Genomic DNA, 14186 nt, shown 5'->3' with positions numbered 1-14186 from the left:
TGGAAAAAATCTTTAGAGCATGCAAATTTCTTGATTAAGTCTCAATAAGTCTATTTATTGTCACAAAAAATAATATGAACTTTAAGTTTTTATTTACATCACATAAAAAAAATGTAAATCTCCAAAAACAATATGAACTTTATAAAATATCACAACAAAAAATATGAACTTGAAGTTTTTATTTGCATCACATTAAAAGTGCTTCTGAACTTAACTTTTGCGTTTGTAGGAGCAATCACTTTCACGCTGTAAAGTCCAACAGTAGTCGTCCATCATGTTTGGATTGAATCGGCCTTGATATCGAGTCTCCATGATGGCAATTTACTGGTGAAACCTTTCTCCATGTTCATCACTGACATCGCCAAAATTTTGTGGAAAGAAGTCCAGATGAGAATGGAAGAAATGTATCTTGAGTGACATTCGAACACCGAGCGCCTGGTAACTCTTCAACATCTTGTCCACAAGCTCTTCATAATTTGGTGCTTGAAAATTTCCAAGGTAATTGTTAGCAAGAGCCACAAAGCTATCCCAAGCAACGCTTTCCAGCTCAGATAGTCTCGTTACAAAGTCCTGATTAGTGAGTACAAGACGAATTTGAGGACCATTGAAAACACCGCCTCTACTTTGGCCTCAGAAACAATGCCTTGGAACTTCTTTAGCAAGTAGTGGAAGCCAGCACCATCTTGATCCATGGCCTTCACAAAGTTCTTCATCAAACCAAGTTTCAAATGAAGTGGTGGTAAGAATACCTTCTCAGGGTCAACAAGAGGTTTGTGAATTTCAAATGAAGTGGTATTCCTATGGTATACTGGTTCTCAAAAACTGGATGCGCTCGTGAAAATTGGTAATCATAATCGAAATCTACAGGTTCATGTTGGTTAGAATCACCTCAAAACATACCAGAACCATAAAACTGTAAAAATTTTGTTGACAAGTGTTATTCAATGCGAAGCGGTGTCCTAATTATCTCGGGAATAAGGAATTAGCCTCGGTTTATTAATACAGTAACATCCTCTTCATGAGAATAATAATAATAACGTTAATAATAATATGGTAAATATTATCAGAACATTGAAATCCCTTTGTCATGACTGCAGAGTTACTAGATTCGAAACATGTATTCAAAATTGTTGTTGACTCAAAACATATATTATATAATAAACCAGTTTCTCAATGCAATCTCTTCGCTTCCATGATGACAGACAGCTTTGTGAGATTGATGCTTTGATGCCTTTTGTGTTGCCATATTATGCAGTGCAACAGTGCCATGGTGTGCTGTGTTATGAACTTTTACAAACAGAAGATGGAGGAAGGTTTTACTTTGGAACAGTGGAATAACAAGACTTGTTTTCCAAAATATGCTTAACTGGCCTTGAATATGAATACCAGTACTTCCTAAAACTATTACCGGTAGTCACTTGTTTCGGCAGCCAAATACAGAGTTAAGAGGGTTAATCATGAAACTGCAAAATGTGGAACTTTTCCTGCCGCCACATTAAAAATGGCCGCTAAAAGTGGTTCTTCTACTCCACTCCACTTCACTCCGTACTAGAATATACGACCCGTTGCTTCATTGACGGGAATACCAATCGTTGTGTATTGGGGGGAGGGGAATAAAACGAGGATCTGTATGGATACTGACCTAGCTGTACACTCACGGAACGCGAATCGTGTGATTGTTAATGGGATGTACCCATGTACCCACAGCCTTTTTAGATGCTGAATTGCGACTAATATATAACAACGCACGAGGAGGAAGATCTAAAGAGATAATTAATTTCTCGCCCTCCCCCCTCTCTTCTTTCTTTTGATCAAACTGGCTGGGGTGCGCAGTAGGCATGGGCCATGGCAGGAAACAAACTCTGAGGTCTCCTCATCTCCTCCTTTGTGTAAATGCTAAAACAAATGCGGCTTTCCGTTTCCACGGCATAGCTGTGATGGCTAATCTGTGGTGCAAGACCAAAAAGGCATTCCGTGGAGATCCTGCCCCCTCTGTATGGGTATCACCAGCGTCACAAGTTGGCGTTTGCAGTTTCGCCACATGTGCCCATGTACCCATAAACTAACCGTCCTTTTTTGTCACAAACCTTCCTGGAAGTTCCCTGAATCCACAATTGTTGGTTTCATTTAAATCAGTTAATCCGTTCTCAGGTTATGACATTAACAGACAGTCAGACAGAGAGACACAGCTCCTTTTATAATATAGATTTTCTAAATTCCCCTCCCATACTCGAATGTTCTCCCAAACTTTTCACTTTCCTCCACCTCATGCAAAACTTCCCCCATGGAGAAATGTGACACTGCCTGAAACTACCATTCAAATACGCACTGTATAAGATTTCGTGTCTGTATTGGGGGAAATGACGGGGGGGAAGGGGAGGGGGGGCGGGCGGACGGTACGTGTGTAATGGAACACATTTGCAAAATTGTGACAAAATTATACTTATTTTGTTTTATGTAAGACTAGCTGAATGCACCCGGCGTTGCCCGGGTTCTTTTTTAATGAATTTAATCTTCTGTACATAGGTCTGACACGAGCCCAGTATCAGTGCTCAACGATTCCTTGTTCTTTCTTCTGTCGGGCTCCGCGAGAGAGAATTTTGAAAGCATGTGTTGCAATCGGTCAGATATTCCTATTAAGTGCATAAGTTGTACTTCAAGAGAATTTTGAAAGAAGAAGAACATTTATTGCGAAATGGGCCCAGCCCGGCCGAGGCAGCCTCCACCAGCCTCGCCACCTCACCTAGCCTAATAACCTTCCCGGGGCCTGTCCCGACATTTTTTTTTTGTTTTGTTTTTTTGTTTCAGAGGTTTCCTCCTATCTTTCACCTTGGCGTCAGGAAGGGCATCCGGCCATAAAAAACATTGCCTCAAACAGGGAACCATGATTGTCATGGGGCCCGCAAGGCTAACCCCCGCTCTAGCGGGGAAAAATGGCCTTAAAACGATCATTCATTCATATTCCCTCCTATCTTTCACCATTCAGGAGATTAGCGCATGCAGACAAACAAACAAACAAACAAACAAAAAAACAAAAACTTTCTTTTATATATATAGATCGAAGATAGAAGACAGAAGAAGATAGATAACAAGCATGCTGGCTATTTTATTCATTTTGTACACCGCTCATTTCCTATACCATCTCCAGGCGCTGCATGACGTCATCGCTGAGCACCAAAGGGGTTCAACGATGATGCGTGCTGAAGGGAGTTCACAGTTTTCACTCCGTTTGTTTGTTTTTTCTTGTTTGTTTTCTTGTTTGTTTTCTTGTTTGTTTTCTTGTTTGTTTTCTTGTTTGTTTTCTTGTTTGTTTTCTTGTTTGTTTTCTTGTTTGTTTGCTTGGTTTTTGTCCGGGCGATATTTCAGCTATACTTTGAGCTAGGAAGCTGAAATTTGGGCACTATAGGAGAAAGTACTTTGGCAAAACAGTATTTCTTATTTTTTGATCAATCAATTAATTAATTATTATTGATTTATCAAGTACAAGTACTTCATTTATTTTCTTTCTCATCTGGGCAATATCTCGGGCACTTTTGAGCTCGGAAACTGTTGTTTACTCTCGTTCTCTCCCCGACCCCGTTGCTTACTCTTGTTCTCTCCCTGCTCCTGTTGCTTCCTTTCATTCGCTCTCTGTCCTGTTGCTTCCTCTCGTTCTCTCCCTTCCCCCATTTCCCCTTCTTCTCTACCTGTTACTGTTCCTTTCTCCTGTTCTCTCCCTGCCTCCTGTTACACCTTCTCTCCCACTTTCCATTTTTGTACCCCCTTTTTTTTTTGGTCCTATTTACCTTTTCTTGATCACTATTACTCCCATCTTTGTTCTCCTATCAATTACCTTTCCTCGAACGCTGTTTTGTAAATGAATCCCTCTCCCCACATTTGAATACTTAGTATGTAGATGTATCTCTATGGTGGTCTATCATGATTAGGAGTCTTTGGCTGATTCATCCTCGGGGAGCATCCAATGTTTGTAAATGTTTAGCCAGATATGAGAGACATGAGTCCATGGAATACTTTTTTCAGAAGGCCTCTCTCGGTGGACAAGATAAACAATAGTTGGTCCTCTTGCTCTGACTAAAGGCTAATGTTTGAAATGTCTGCATAATCTTCTTTTTCACAGTGGTTAGTTAACACGTTTTTGTTTTTGTTTTTCAATCAACTTTTACTTGAGAAACCCATAACATACAGTATACCCTTTACTTACTTTACTTTACATACAGTATACCCTAAAAAACATTGCCTCAAACAGGGAACCATGATTGTCATGCGGCCTGCAAGGCTAACCCCCACACAAGCGGGGGAAAATGGCCTTAAAACGATCATTCATTCATTCATACCCTTTACTTACCCTATAAATTATTTATTTTCTTTTAAACCCTGCAATTGACATCATTTTTGGGCCTTGGCATTTATCTGTTTCATGCATTTGTTTATACATGCGATTGTTCTAATATGTTTACGGTCGTGTGTGTTGAGCCAAAACTCTGCTCTACATACACATTGGTTCATTTATTGCCAGTGAATGATATACTTTTTCAGATCTACCTATCACTTGTCCGTAATTGTCTATCCAACGTAAACTGGGTGGTCATCAACTCGATGAAGCTCTAACGGAACGGTGACCAAATTTACATCGTTGCTCTTAACCGATTGATGCCTGGACCGTAGATTTTTGTCCCCCGTCAGCACCGCGGAGCGAAAGGGGGACTATGGTTTTCCCCTCCGTCCGTGTGTCCATGCGTGCGGGCGTGTGTGCGTGCGTACGTGCATGCGTGCGTGCGTAAGCGAAGGACCGCATTCGAATTTGGTGTGTGGGTGCAACCCAAGTCAAAATCCAAGATGGCCACCGCCATGTATGTCTGATGCCATGTATGTCTGAACCTTGTGAGCGGAATATCTTCAAAAATAAGCAAAGTACCAACTTCTAATCTGGTGTGTGGGTGTATCTAGGCATAAGGAAGAACCCTATTGAAAATTGGGTCGCCACGTCAAAATCCAAGATGGCCGCCACCATATATATGTCTGAACCTTTTGAGCGAAATATCTTGAAAAATAAACGAACTACTAACTTCTAATTTGGTGTGTGGGTGTATCTACGCATAAGGAAGAACACTATTGAAAATTGGGTCGCCACGTCTAAATCCAAGATGGCCGCCGCCATGTATGTCTGAACCTTGTGAGCGGAATATCTTGAAAAATAAGCGAAGTACCAACTTCTAATCTGGTGTGTGGGTGTATCTAGGCATAAGGAAGAACGCTATTGAAAATTGGGTCGCCACGTCAAAATCCAAGATGGCCGCCTTGCGTCTTCCACTTTGTCAACTCACCTCACTTCCCCGACGGGGGACCTAGGCATAACGCTTCTTTTAAGGGTTATTCAAAAGAAAAAACAGCAGAGGATTATGGCATTTGTCAGAGTAATTGGCATAGCATGATACAGTTCATGGCATAATCAACAAAGTGCACTTGCCAAAATGCTAGTTTACAGTTAAAAATGTGGCATAAAAATTGGTTACTCAGTGGAGCTTGCAAGCAGAGTTTTGTATCTGTTTTTGCTGTTTTGGTTTTGCCTTATTTAACAGCTGCTTCCAAAGCATCGCTCTTTGTGAACCCCATTTCCTGGTGACTCAGAATGAAAAATCTGCCATTGGTGCCTTTTCCCAATTTCTCCAGTCAGTAATACTATCTGAAACTCCTGAATTTGAAACCTCTGACATATGCCCACGTCACTCTCCTATTCAAGATGGCAGATGAAAGCAATTCGTAAAGTTTTGTTAATGCTATAGTTTATTTTTATTTTTTTCCATTCAATTTCAGAGCCTGAACCTGATTGCAAAATGTCGAGTGGAAGACAAGGCTAATTGTGTGTTGTGTCTAGCAGAACAGCAGTTCATAAGAGTTAAGAGAAGAACATTCATTATTCATTACATTAAGATGTGAAACATCGATTATAATATATACATGCATTTATATATAGAACAGATAGATAGAAGATAGATAATTACTCCCGCCAGGGAGTAATGCATTCGCTCGTGTGTGTGTGTGATCGTGTGTGCGTGTGTGTGTTCATGAACAAGATATCTGGAAAAGTTCTGAACGGATTTGGATGAAAGTTGGTGGGATGATTGCCCTTGGGATAAGGAAGAATTGATTAGTTTTTGGTGAAGCTCAGGATATTATTCCGGATCCAGAAAAAAATTTTGGGGATTTTTTTTTCTGTTTTCCTTTAAAGGTCCACAGCCACGGAATCTCACTCAAAATCCATTTGATGTCATCCAAATGAGTCTTTTTATGGTGAATTCAAATATGGCATTGATTTTTTGTTATATTCACTCTGAAACATAAAAAAATGAAAGAAAACCGAACCACTTGGGAACGCCCCTAAAAATTCTGCCCCATAAAAGCCAATGACGTAATCCATGTGACGTCACCTCCAGAACGCAGCTCACTCACAAGCACGCTCCACGTGCATTTGCTTGATACAAATCAAACACTTGTTTTAACTCCGATTTACATTCTGTTTCCACTTTTAGTGAGAAGTAGGGGTCTGTGCAACCATTCATAAACTCTATTTGGTGCAAATCCAATAATTTTTAGCCGAGTTACCTCAGTCAGTGAGTTGTTAATTATATAATTCACACAGAGTTGAATATGTGCAGGCCGCTCCACGGAGCGACCTTGCGGGCTTATCACAAGTTGCGGGCGTGTGTTCATGTGTAAGATATCTGGAAAAGTTCTGAACGGATTTGGATGAAAGTTGGTGGGATGATTGCCCTTGGGATAAGGAAGAATTGATTAGTTTTTGTTGAAGCTCAGGATATTATTCCGGATCCAGGAAAATTTTTTGGGAAAGATTTTTTTTCTGTTTTACTGCATTAAAGCTTTTATTCTTATTCTTAAATGATGTTTTTCTCCTCTAATTCCGAAATATATCAAAATAAATTCTCTGACAGTTAGGGCCTACTTTCTTTTTCATTTATTGTTTTGGAGAGAGGGGATGTTAAACAAAACGCATTATTCCAACTAAACCCACGGCGGGAGTATGCGCTCTACTGAGTGGCGTTCTAGTTATCACAGTGGTTGGTTAACATCTTCTATCTATCTGTTCTATAATTATCTATCTTCTATCTGTCTGTTCTATATATAAATGCATGTTGCAGGATTGTGTCTGAATGCGGTAAACTCCGTAACCACAGCACGTATAATGCTGAATGATGCCTCATTTAAGACCTCTCGAGTCGGACAGTGCATGTGGAGGTCTAGAAATATCGATATTCACGCAATTTCGAGTTATGGGCATGTATGTGTGCACGGTGGTGGTGGTGTATAGGCTCAGAGACGCTGATCACACACCGACCAGAAGAAAAGAATATGTATAACCCCAAACTATTCGGTTTATTCCCTCCAATGTATAATTACCTTTTCATTGATTTACTTTACCAAGACACCTTGGAAGTCTTAACAGTTAGTGACTATTATGCTCTCCAAAGGAGATTCCTAGCAAACTCCATAAATATGGCACACTATTGGGAACCAATTCCCTTACACCAGCCCATTGGCACTGGGTTATCTGCTAGATGGAGACATCTCAAGGATGACCAAAGGAAATTGGAGGCATGGGAAATAAGGAAGCAGCATGTACCATTTTAGTCTTGCTTGAATATAAGACCCGTCGCTTCGATGATGGAAATACCAATCTTTGCTGCGATGGCTAATCTAAGGGGGAAGAAAAAAAAAAGGATTCCTGGGAGATCCTGCTCTCTGTGCAGGGATAACCAACGTCACGTGTTGGCATTTGCCGTTTTGACACGCGTGTCAATGTACCCATTAAATTTTTTTTGGGAGATCACAAACACTCCCGGGAGTTACCCGAATCCACCGTAGTTGGATTTATTGAACAAATGAACCACCTTTAGAGGCCATTTTTCCCCGCAGAGCAGGGTTTGGCCTTTTTCGGGCACCGTGGTCCCCTTTTTGAAGCAATGTTTTAAGGCCGGATGCCCTTCCTACCGCCAACCCTGTTTAGTCACCTCTTCCGACACACAGGGAATTACCAGCAAGCTGGTACTCAATTTGCCGACCTCAGAAGGATGACAGGCTGAGTCAACCCCCCTGGCGTTAATTCAGTGATCGACCGGGATTCGAACCCAGGGTCCGAGGATCGACCGGGATTCAAACCCAGGATCCAAGGATCCCAAGCCACACCCTAACCAATAAGCTGGATTTATTGAAAGCGTAGTTGCCTAACCGCGAAGCGTATTTGGATTTATTGAAATCCATTAATCTGTTCTCAAATACGATTCAATCGTATTTTAATCTGTTCAAGGAGTGGCAGAAGGCAAAGGGTACGGAGGCAGAAAAAGCAGAGCATGAAAGTTATAACACAGCCAAGAAGGCTGCAAAGAAAGAGGTAGCAAAGGCGCAGGAGGCATGTCGGAAAATGTTCGGAGAACACTTGGATTCGGAAGAGGGTCAGAGAGCGGTATTCAGGATTGCAAAGCAGATAGCGAAAGAGAGGTGTGATGTGATGGGGGTGAGCTGCTTGAAGGATGAAGTGGGACAAATCGTTGTGGACCCAGATGGAATTAAAGGAAGATGGAAAAGATATATGGAAATGCTGTTGAATACAGAGAATGAATGGGATGGCAACATAGAGAGTAACCCAGTTTTAGGACGGGCAGAGAAGATAACTGAGGAGGAAGTTGAGGAAGCGATAAAAGCAATGAAGAGTAGAAAAGCGGGAGGGCCGACGGGAGTTGTGGGAGATATGTTGAAGGCAGCAGGAAGTTGGGGTGTGAAGAGAATGACAGAGATCTGTAATCTGGTGTTGAAAGAAGGTCGCATTCCGGTGGATTGGGAACTGAGTACCCTCGTCCCTCTATACAAGGGGAAAGGTGACCCTCTGGAGTGTGGCTCGTATCGAGCGATAAAGTTATTGGAGCATGGAATGAAGGTATTGGAAAGGGTGTTAGAGAGGAGGATAAGGAAGAAAGTGAAGATCGACGAAATGCAGTTTGGATTTATGCCAGGAAGAGGAACGACAGACGTGCTTTTTATTGTAAGGCAGTTGCAGGAGAAATACATGGAGAAGAGGAAGAAGTTGTTTCTTGGGTTTGTTGATCTGGAAAAAGCATTTGATAGGGTTCCATGCGAAGTAGGGACATGGGCATTGAGGAAGTTAGGAGTGGAGGAATGGTTGATCAGAGTAGTGTTGGCAATGTATAAAAGAGCTTGCACAGCTGTAAGGACGAAGGACGGGAACAGTGGTGAGTTTGAGGTGAGTTTGAGAACGTAAAGGAGGGTTTGCCATGGGAGTTGTTGTATGCAGACGATCTGGTGCTTATTGCAGAACGTATGGATGGACTGAAGGAAAAGATGAACAAGTGGAAGGAATGTATGGAGACAAAAGGTCTGAAGGTGAATATCGGAAAGACGAAGGTGATGGCAAGTGGTAAAGCATGTGGTGAGGTGGAAAGAACTGGGAAGTGGCCGTGTGCTGTGTGCAGGAAGGGTGTCGGAGTGAACTCCATTCAATGTACAATGTGCGCTGAGTGGGTTCATCAAAATTGAAGTGGTCTGAGAGGGTCATTAACCAGTGTGGCAGCTACATTTAAATGTAAGGTGTGCACAGAGGGAGCTGCAGATGGAGGAAATGTTGAGTTGGATCTTGGAGACGGCGTGAAGCTGGAAGGTGTGAAAACATTTTGCTACCTCGGAGACATGCTGGATGGAGAATGTGGATCAGACTTGGCGACGGTTGCTCGAGTGAGATGTGCATGGAAGAAGTTTCGGGAACTGAGTGGCGTGCTGATGAGGAGGGGAGTGTCGTTGAAGCTGAAGGGAAAGGTGTATTCTGCATGTGTGAGAAGTGTTATGATTTATGGGAGCGAGACATGGGTAATGAACGTAGAGCAGCAACGAAGGCTGGAAAGGGTGGAAATGCGAATGGTTCGGTGGATGTGCGGAGTATCGTTGAGAGAGAGGAAGACAAATGATGAATTGCGAAAAATGATGGGAATAGAGCCTGTGATTGATGCTGTGAAGAGAAACAGGTTGAGATGGTTTGGTCATGTGTTGAGGAAGGATGAAAGTGACTGGTTGAGAAGAGTGATGGAAATGAATGTAGAAGGAAGTAGAAGACGGGGAAGACCGAGAAAGACTTGGCTAAAGATGGTGGAAGAAGAAATGCGGGCAAGGGGGTTAACAAGGAGAGATGCAGAAAATAGGGCAAAATGGAAAAGATTGTCATGGGGACCGCAAGGCTAACCCCCGCTCTAGTAGGGAAAATGGCCTTTAAAATGCATGTTGTTGTTGTTGTATGCATGGGGTAATAATAGCGAGCGAAAAATAAGTGTTGAAATAAGTTTCGGGGCGTTTCACCAATTTTTCACGCAGTTATGCCCTTTTTGCTTTGAACAAGAACATTCATTGGCACCGGTAGGGGACATGTATTGCAAATAAATTCACCCTCTTGTTTAATATAGTCGGATATACTTATTTATTTTGGTGAGGAAGCTTCCGCAAGGCTCACTTCATCATACCGCCATTCAGAACTCTGAATGAGTAAACTTTGAACGAATTTGTGCTCCATCGTCTGATGCACAACACAGTGGGAAATTCCTGCTTTTCATCCCACTGGGTTCCAATGAGCAGTTTTATCGAATGCAAGAAACCCGGTTACTGGAGCTACAAGTTTGCCTGGTCTGGAGTTAGGGTGGGGGTAGGGGGGTGAGTGTGTACGCGTTTGTGCGCATGCGTGTTGAAAGAGGTGAGGTGCGAGAGTAAATAACCAAAACACAGGCTTGTTTTGAAAGTCATCAGATTTTTTTTTTTCCCCAAAGGTAATATGCCATATTTATCCTGAAAAAGGATGCCAGTATACTGTTCAGTAGGTGTATGTAAACCACCAATTTTATGGAGAATGCTTACATTTGTAAAACCTCTCTAGTTGATAGGATGTTTTGACTTCTTTAAGAATCATGAAAGTTATAACCTTCCTCATCATTTTAAGACGTTTTGTTGAGGATATCAAGTTGGTATGTCAGGTATGCAAAAAGTTCTACAAACGAGATACTCATTAGTCAAAACCATGCCAATGTTTGTTCCAATAAATAAGTAATGTATATATAAATATAGTGATGTAAAAATGTTTTAATTGTGCATGTACATTGTACACCTTATCGTTTTGGGTGTCTTGGACATTTTTCTTTTCTTTTTCTTCTTCTTCCTCCTCTTCTCTTCTTCTTCTTCTTCTTTTCTTTAATGCCTTAATGTTAAACTGACTCTTGACTGCTTTTAAGTCCGACCTTATGCTTTGCATTGCCAAAGCTATCGTCTGGTTTTAGAATGGAAGGTTTCGTCTCATCTCGTTTTATTGCGCTGAGGTGGAATGCCATGTATACTCCCTTGTGTGGCTTTAGATCACCACCATATCATTTTAGACTGTCCTGGAAGTAGCCATCTTATATGAGCCTGCATTTCTTGTCTTTCGTCATCTCCAGGTACATTCATCGGATGAATTAAATCAAGACTTCCAAGCACTTGCCCTGGAGGGAAGGAGCCTTGGGGAGGTGAGTCGTTGAAACAGTTGACGGCTGCTCGAGCCATCTGCTTCCAATGTGCAACTCTGTTCTTCGTTGTGCTGTTCATGGTGTTAACCAGTTGTGCATTGTTGCATCCTGCTTGCTGTGTTCTTGGCTTTTTATGCAGCTTTGCAGGGCAAGCTTGGGCACGAATGGTTCAATGAGCCCTCTGTGCCTGTCCCAAGTGACGTTACCATCTCTGCTAGTAACCTTGAATTATCATCATTATTATTCTTTTCCTTACTCATCTATGACTGAAGGGAAGCGTGCGTTTGTGTGCGCCATGTGCCACACACACTTCATTCTAAAGGGTTCCTGCCGTCGTACAATAATAAACATAGGGGCAATACCCCTGGTGCTTACCTGGTAGACTAAACGCTATACTGCTCTGACGAAAGGTATTTTAAATATACCTAGAAGGCAGCGCAGCATGTAAATCATACTAACATAATCATAACACTAAAAAAACAAACAAACAAAAAGCCTATTTTGGGGGTCAAACCCCAAAATACCTATTTTGTAGGTATTTACCTGAATACCTATTTTGAAATCGCTATTTTGAAGGTTGTGGTCAACCTCCCTCTCCCCCAACCCTGTATACCTCCTCACACACCAATTTTTCCAATGCCTTGAACAAACATTGGTACATCACGGATTATTAAGGTTGTGGTGAAGTTTCATCAAAACTGTGTAGGTTTTGAGAAAAAGGCAAATACCTATTTTGGAGGGTCAAGCCTGGACCCACTTTGACCCCGGTAGATCCCCTTAGACACCGATATATATATATATATATATATATATACAGTGGTACCTCGGCTTACGAGTTTAATCCGTTCCGTGACGGAGCTCGTAAGCCAAATCGCTCGTAAGTCAAAGCAAATTTTCCCATTCAAATGCATTGAAATGCTATTAATCCGTTCCAGCCTCAAAAAAAAAACACCAATTTTTTTTGTTAGGTGCTTTTAAATAACAAAAATGTACTTTATAAATAACAAATAATGTATAAACAAGCACGACCTCGTATATACTGTACATAATACAAGAGAATGTAAAGAAATAAACTGGTTTTATTAAGCAGAGGAGAAGAGCATGCCAGGTGAGGTGTGCGTGTTGTCGACTTGGCGAGGCAGTACGATCGTACTCCTTCTACGATATGTACGATTTTGAAGCAGAAGGAGTCCATAAAGGCTATAACGCCAGCCAAGGGCGTTACGATTATTTCAAAGCTCCGGACCTCTGTCCATGAAGATATGGAGAAGTTGTTGTTTGTGTGGTTGAAGGAGAAGCAGCTCGCAGGAGATACCGTGACCGAGAGCATCATGTGTTTGAAAAGATTGAAACTCGGATATCGAGCACGGACCACGAGGTGTTTTTTCTTTTTTCTTAATCTCGGTTTCAGTGAACTTTTGCTCTGTGCTCACGTGTACTGTACCTGTACCTGTAATGGTACGTCAGAGGATGGCACCTGTTGTCATCATATTAAGTGCAAGATGTTCTGCATCGTAAGTTGGTACACCGTGTTGTGTGCCGGTGCCTTGGCCGAATTCCTTCATTGCTGCATTGTTAGCTCACCTGGTTTTTTATACCACATCTTTGGTTATCGGACCAGCGAATGACGTCATCTCCTCCAAAGTATGGCTTATTCTCACTTGTCTTGGACGATCTTCTACTTCTAGCCTTCCACCGTGCATTTGGTGTCCACTGTACTTACTGTACAGTGCCTGGTAAAATTGATGTAATGGGTTTTTGACCGTCAACGCCATGAACCGCCATGAACCGCCATGAACCGTCAACGCCATGAACCGCTAACACTCAAAAGCCCATTTATCGCGCCTTATAAAGCAAAACGCAAACCGAAAGCCATGCCTCTCAAGCGAGGCGTGCTTCCGTGGTCACGTGATCCACAGGTGTAGCTCATTATACCCGCACGCGCGACACGCTTTGGCGGTCACGTGACCAGCCACTCTGGAGGCGGGGATCCCCGCCGATGACGTCACCGGCTGGAGCAAGGAGATTCCTCGCTCATGTATTTCGACGATTGCGTGTTTTATATCCAAGCAGAGATGCTTTCACGGCAAGATAACCGCGTGACCGGAACCGGAAGCCACAACCGGAAAATTCAAAAAAATAAATTTTTTGAGCTCGTACATCGGATCTCGGCTCGTATCCCAAAGCAACAAACCGCCCGAGCGACGGCTCGTATCCCGAAAAACTCGTACGTTGGGGCACTCGTAAGCCGAGGTACCACTGTATATATATATATATATATATATATATATATATATATATATATATATATATATATATATATATATATATATATATATATATACAGTCATCCCTCGCTATATCGCGGTTCACTTTTCGCGGATTCGGTACATCGCGGTTTTTTCTCGCTAGTATATGTAAAATTATATCGCGGATTTTTCGCTATATCGCGGGATTTTGCGGTATAAATGTATTTTTATATACTATTATTTTAAATATTTTTGTGGTAAAATAAGCATTTTCTAGCCTAAAAAATTAAAAAACGTAAAGAAATAAGAAAAATACAGTATTTAAAACATATTACAAGAAATAAAATACTGTACATAGTGTACAGTAGAA

The 14186-nt window shown here is 41.8% G+C and overlaps 1 protein-coding gene across 1 annotated transcript in view; it reads left to right on the top strand.

Annotated features, from left to right (window-relative positions):
* Positions 1-14186, top strand: part of LOC137432629 (pumilio homolog 2) — a 263079-nt gene that overhangs the window by 10029 nt on the left and 238864 nt on the right. Inside the window, exons 3-4 of the mRNA XM_078783971.1 lie at positions 11499-11567; positions 11707-11784. Coding sequence (XP_078640097.1) covers positions 11499-11567; positions 11707-11784 — 147 coding nt within the window. The remainder of the gene's footprint in view (positions 1-11498; positions 11568-11706; positions 11785-14186) is intronic.

Source organism: Myxine glutinosa, chromosome 8, assembly GCF_964187855.1.
Source record: "Myxine glutinosa chromosome 8, kmMyxGlut1.1, whole genome shotgun sequence".
NCBI classification, from domain to species: domain Eukaryota; kingdom Metazoa; phylum Chordata; class Myxini; order Myxiniformes; family Myxinidae; genus Myxine; species Myxine glutinosa.
Note: the sequence above shows the minus strand (reverse complement) of the source record. Positions and strands in the feature narration are given on the sequence as shown.